Genomic DNA, 5,401 nt, shown 5'->3' with positions numbered 1-5,401 from the left:
CCAGCCAGTTGCAGAGCATTCAGTGAGCCTTTGGAAGAGCTCAGCAGTGCTATCAGCTCCATGTGAAGCGATGATGCCTGTCGGGCTGGTAGCAATCGTAGTCACTCCAGCGATCAGCATAGTAACAAGGGGTCACAGATGCATTTCCTAAACACGAGCAATGTGTCTTGGTGGTGAGGGAGCACTCCATTTTGTGTGCAGCACGGCAGTGGCTGCAGACTGGCTCTGGCAAGCAGGTTCTCTGTGCTACATCCCAACCAAGCAGCCATGTCATCACCTTCTTGATCTCACTCTCTCGATGTGTGTTTGCAAACCTCCTTGTCTCTGTACAAGCACTGTAGATTTGCCATACACTGCTCCCTTTGCTTTTCTCCTTGCTCTGCTGTTGGTGCCTGGCCAAGGCTCCTGCTGGGCTACGCAGTTCCACTGCTGGCAGTGCCTAGGCAGTGCAGTTGGGTGAGATCTGACAACAAGGGCTAAACGGACAGAAAGAAACACAGACGGACCCCAATCCAAGCTCAGCACAGGGGCACAGCACTGAGCTCTGTGAGAGCTTGGCATAGCTAGGGTCATGGCACACACCCCATTGCTTCCTAAATCCATGCTCTCATCTCACACAATATGAAGTCAGGATCTAGTGCTCACCAAACTGTCTCATTGCCACCTGGGAGGCACTGAACATCACCTAGAGCATGCCCTCATCCAGCCCTGTTGGATCACCTTTACAGTTCCATAGGGGTGGCCCAGAGGGGACACCAAGGAGCCACCAGCACAAGTCTCTTTGCCACACCGAGTCCAGAGGGCAATACCAAGCTTCACTAAGCTCCCATCCCAGGATGAGCCTTAGGTGATGCTGCTGGGGGTCATGATGATCTGTCAGTGCCTGCCTAAACATGGCAATCTGGTGCTTTAAGGCCTGCAGCTGCCCAAGTTCAGCCCTACCTTGATGCCATCAATGACTACTGTCAGTGCTTCTGAACCTCATGCGTCAGGAAATGCAGCCAGCACCCACTGGGCAGCATCCCGTGCTGAGAACAGTTCTGCACCTCCCCTTTCCCAACAGAGGGCACAAGCAGCTCATTAAGTGCTTCCTCTCAGTTTGGGAAGTGCTGGAGGGGATGGACTCAGGAGGCAGAATAGCATCTGCTTTGTGCTGCTGGGAACACAATCAGCCTTTTTGGGAGCTCAGCACTAATGATTTAGATACAAGTTTTGCGCTGTTTTGTCAAGAGTTTGCATTTGCATTAGAAAACTCCCACCAAGCTGGGGTGCGGGTGGGGGGCTGGGGAGCCTGGTGGGTGCTATCAATAGGAATCTGTTCTGCCCAGCACTGTCAGGGCCAAAAAATGCAAGCTGTGCACATTTCTGGCCCTTGCCGTGGTCGGCTGCCTTATGGGTATGCCCAGCTCTTAGCATCCCATCCATCCTCCTCCTCCCTCCTTGTGGCTTGCCAGTTCTGCAGATAGCAAGCTGCCCCGGCCTTGGGAGCACACAGGGATGCTGTGGAGAGCAGGGCAGGACGTGGCAGCCCACATCAGAGCTGTGTGTGTGCACAAATAGATCCCAGAGAGCTCTGCAGTCAGCTGGAAATAATGGAATTACAGGCACTCGCTCGCTCCCGTTTGGGTCAGGGGAGGTGTTTTGGGGCCGGCTGAAGGGCTGCATTGCACAGGGCTTGCTGCTAGTTTGATCCACACTCTGTCATCACCATTTCTCAGGTGGATTCTCAGAGAGAGAGAAGAGTGGAAATGCAAATGGAAAAGGCTTTTTGGGTTGTTTCTCCTTCTTTCTTCCTCTCCCAGGAGAGTGTGAGCGCCCACCGGCAGCATGCCGCTGGTGAAGAGGAACATCGAGCCCCGGCACCTGTGCCGGGGGGCCCTGCCCGAGGGGGTGACGAGTGAGCTGGAATGTGTCACCAACAGCACGCTGGCTGCCATCATCAAGCAGCTGGGCAGCCTCAGTGAGTTGATGGGGATGGGGATGGGGATGGTGTCACCCTGTGCCAGCACTGGGAGCGGTTGAGGCGGTGCGATGCTGTGGTCACTGACCCTGGTTTGGTTCTGAGAGTTCCCAGTAGGGTGGGGTTTATCCAGATATTAAGAAGGAATGCTCTTGGGGGGAACATTTGCATGAAGCAGGAAAGGTAAATGGAAGAGACCCCAGCAAGCAGCATCAGCTGCAGTCTGGCAGGAGGCTGGGTGCCCAGGAGTGCTGTCATAGAGCCCAAGGCACTTCCCTCCATGGACTGTCACCTCCCCAGCAGTGACACCTCAAGTGATACAACCATCATAAGCTCAGAAGAGTTGGGTTGGAAAGGGGGATGTCTTAAAACAGGCATGTTTTAAGACTTGTTGTCCTCCCGTTGCCAGTCTTTTTGACTTTTTGGTCAAATGATCTTTCATTTGACTTGGCTGGAAATGAGAAGGTATTTAGATTTAAAAAAAAACTCTTCTTGTTAATGCAGAACACTCTGAAAGCCATGTAGTGCTCTAGATGAAAGATAGTTCAGTATAAAAGGCCTCAGTCCTTCCTGTTTCAGGACTGATTGCAGCAGCAAAGGGAAGAACAAGAGTCCTGTGCAAGCGAGAGGGAACAGTTAATAGGGGAAACCTATTTCACTGCTGAATATTGCCTTAAAATAGAAAGAGCAGTGTAGGCTCCCAAGGGTTCTCCATCTAGTGCCTTTTTCCCCCCTCCAGAACTAGATAATTTTCCAAAATACTCCCAGGAAGAGAAGATCTGTGTTTAGAGAGCTGCCAAAAGCAGCCTTGACATGGGAGCCACTTGGTTGGGGTTTGTGGGGCAAACCCCAACCTGTACCTAGCAAGGATGGAATGTGCATTGCCAGGCCTGGAGGGGACTCAGCTCAGCTCCCCAAAACACCGCATACAGTTCTGACACTGCAAATAAGGCAGCATATGATGGGAGCGTGTTGTCCCCCGGCAGGCCGGCACGCTGAGGACATCTTTGGGGAGCTGTTCAATGAAGCCAACAGCTTCTACATGAGGATGAACTCACTGCAGGAGAGGGTGGACCTGCTGGTCATCAAGGTGACGCAGCTGGACTCCACTGTGGAGGAAGGTGAGGGGCTGGCAGGTGGATGCCTGTGGTTGTTTGGGGGCTGCAAAGTGAGGCAAAGGGATAATTCCCCTTTCCCCACCCTGTGTCCCCAGTTTCGCTGCAGGACATCAACATGAGGAAGGCTTTCAAGAGCTCCACAGTGCAGAACCAACAGGTTGTGTCCCGCAACTCTATCCCCAACCCAGTGATGGAGATGTACCAGCGCTGCGACAAGCCCCCACCGCTCAACATCCTCACGCCATACAGGTGGGGCATCTGTCCCCTTGCTCTTCAGAGTGCTGGGGGGATGTGTGGGGCCCCTGGCAGGAGAGGTGTCAGGGGGTGTGACCCCATTGTTTCTTGGTGAGAGCTGTCTTCCAGCTGTGCCACCATAATTGCATGGGACACCTGAAACAGGTGACCTTGCATCACAGAATCATCTAGGTTGGAGAAGATCAGCAACTCCAACCATCAGCCTTGGAGGTACTATAGCACTGGTGCTAATGTGTGATGACTGTGATGATGGTGCCCAGAGAAGTTCTGGTGCCTCCTCGTGGGGATTTTCAAAGGACTCTGGATGTGGACCTGGGCACCATGCTCTGGTGGCCCTGCTGGAGCAGGACCAGATGGACCCAAAGGTTTTGTCCAACCTCAGCCACTCCATGATTCTGTGACCCTGACCTACCTAGTCCCACCACTAAATCATATCCTTTTGTGCCATGTCCATAATATCATAACGTGGTACTGCAGGTAATGTCTCCACACTGGTCATGTTTATGGGGGCCCAACAGCTTATTCTTTGACTATACCAAGCCTTCCTATGCAGGGGAAGTGGTCTCTTTTCTGAGAACAAGTGCCCAAGGCAGCAGCATTATTGCCCTCACATAGTTCTGTGGAATGTGCCAATGCAGGGCATGAGATGGGAAAGAGATGGATGCTGGTGGGAGGTGGTAGTCATAGGAAGGGCTGAAGGGTCTCTATCTGTGCTCTGCCATTGCTAGCACTGAAATATTTTCGGGATTCTCCCTCCCTGTAGTTTACATCCCCCTTTTCTCCCTTCAGGGATGACAAGAAAGATGGCCTCAAATTCTACACCGACCCCTCTTATTTCTTCAACTTGTGGAAGGAGAAGATGCTGCAGGCAACAGAGGACAAGAGGAAGGAGAAACGCAGGCAGAAGGTAGCAGGCAAGGGGATGGCTCTGGGGGTGGGCTCAGGGCGATGCTCCATGGGCATCACCCTTAGAGGCCATGGGACAGAGGCGGAGCTGCAGCTGTGTGTCCTCAGGAGCAGCGGCTGGTGGAGGACTCCACTCGGGAGGTGAAGAAAGTGCGGAAAGCCCGCAACCGGCGCCTGGAGTGGAACATGATGGCATACGATAAAGAGTTCCGACCCGATAACAGGTTCTCACCATCCCCATATCACATGGCATCATCGGAAGGATCACTGTCCCCAGATAATAGGCAGGTTTTACCTATTACGCGTTCAGCTCACTGGGCTTCCTTTGCTTTTCGGCACGTCTGGTTTTTCTCTTCTCCATCCCTGGGCTAGCAGGCCAAGGGTTTTTGGGAAGGCGAGGTCAATGAGCCATAGACCCATGTAGCTTCATGTGCAGCACAGTGATGCCCATCAGGGTCACATCCTGGATGTTGGTGGTGGGGTAAAGTCCGAGCGGTTTAGGAGCTGAGGGAGGAGTCTGGTCCAGCTCCATTGGTGTTCTCCTCTCTGTGCTCTCTTGTCTGCCTCTATTTTGTGGCTTCCCTTGTGTCTTGATGCCCTGACCCCAAGTACCCCAAACCAGTCCCTTGCCCAGCCCTTCCCCTCCCAGGCATGCGACCCTTTGATTTTCCTGTCGCCGTAGATCCTACACCTCGGATGCTGCTGAGCACTCATACCCGGCAAGCCCCAACCACCCGGCACAGCTGCTGGCCCCCACAGCCCACGTGCCCGCAGAACACAAGGAGGGGGTGCTGCCGGCTGTCCCCCCTCCAGAACATGGCTACCGACCACCAGCGAGCAGCCGGCAGAACAGCCTCAACCGCGCCCAGCAGCCCCACGCGCCGCAGCCCCCCGAGGCCGTGCTGAACGGACCCAGACCGCACTTGGTCAAGGATTTCGGGTAGGGCTTCCTTTCACGTCTCGGGGGACTCGGGGAGGCTTGCTGCTGCGCCCTACGTTGCTGATGGGGCTTCTCCCCTTGCAGACCGCAGCCTGTACCGATGACGGAGTACTTCGTGCCGCCGGCCCCGCCGCCCCCGCCGCCCGTCATCCCCTCCGCGCAGACTGCCTTCGACCAGCCCCATCGGCGGCCCCCACAGCGCCTGCCCCCTGGCGCGGCCGC

At 54.7% G+C, this 5,401-nt stretch overlaps 1 protein-coding gene across 1 annotated transcript in view; it reads left to right on the top strand.

The window, feature by feature from the left end:
* The first annotated feature begins 1,827 nt into the window (after positions 1 to 1,827).
* LOC100548963 (wiskott-Aldrich syndrome protein family member 3-like) overlaps positions 1,828 to 5,401 on the top strand; it is a 10,997-nt gene continuing 7,423 nt past the window's right edge. Inside the window, 7 exon segments of the mRNA XM_019618260.2 lie at positions 1,828 to 1,960; positions 2,947 to 3,081; positions 3,174 to 3,327; positions 4,123 to 4,240; positions 4,348 to 4,523; positions 4,922 to 5,179; positions 5,264 to 5,401. Coding sequence (XP_019473805.1) covers positions 1,828 to 1,960; positions 2,947 to 3,081; positions 3,174 to 3,327; positions 4,123 to 4,240; positions 4,348 to 4,523; positions 4,922 to 5,179; positions 5,264 to 5,401 — 1,112 coding nt within the window.

This window comes from Meleagris gallopavo, chromosome 9, assembly GCF_000146605.3.
Source record: "Meleagris gallopavo isolate NT-WF06-2002-E0010 breed Aviagen turkey brand Nicholas breeding stock chromosome 9, Turkey_5.1, whole genome shotgun sequence".
Classification (NCBI taxonomy): domain Eukaryota; kingdom Metazoa; phylum Chordata; class Aves; order Galliformes; family Phasianidae; genus Meleagris; species Meleagris gallopavo.
This window is presented reverse-complemented; position numbering and strand designations above follow the sequence as displayed.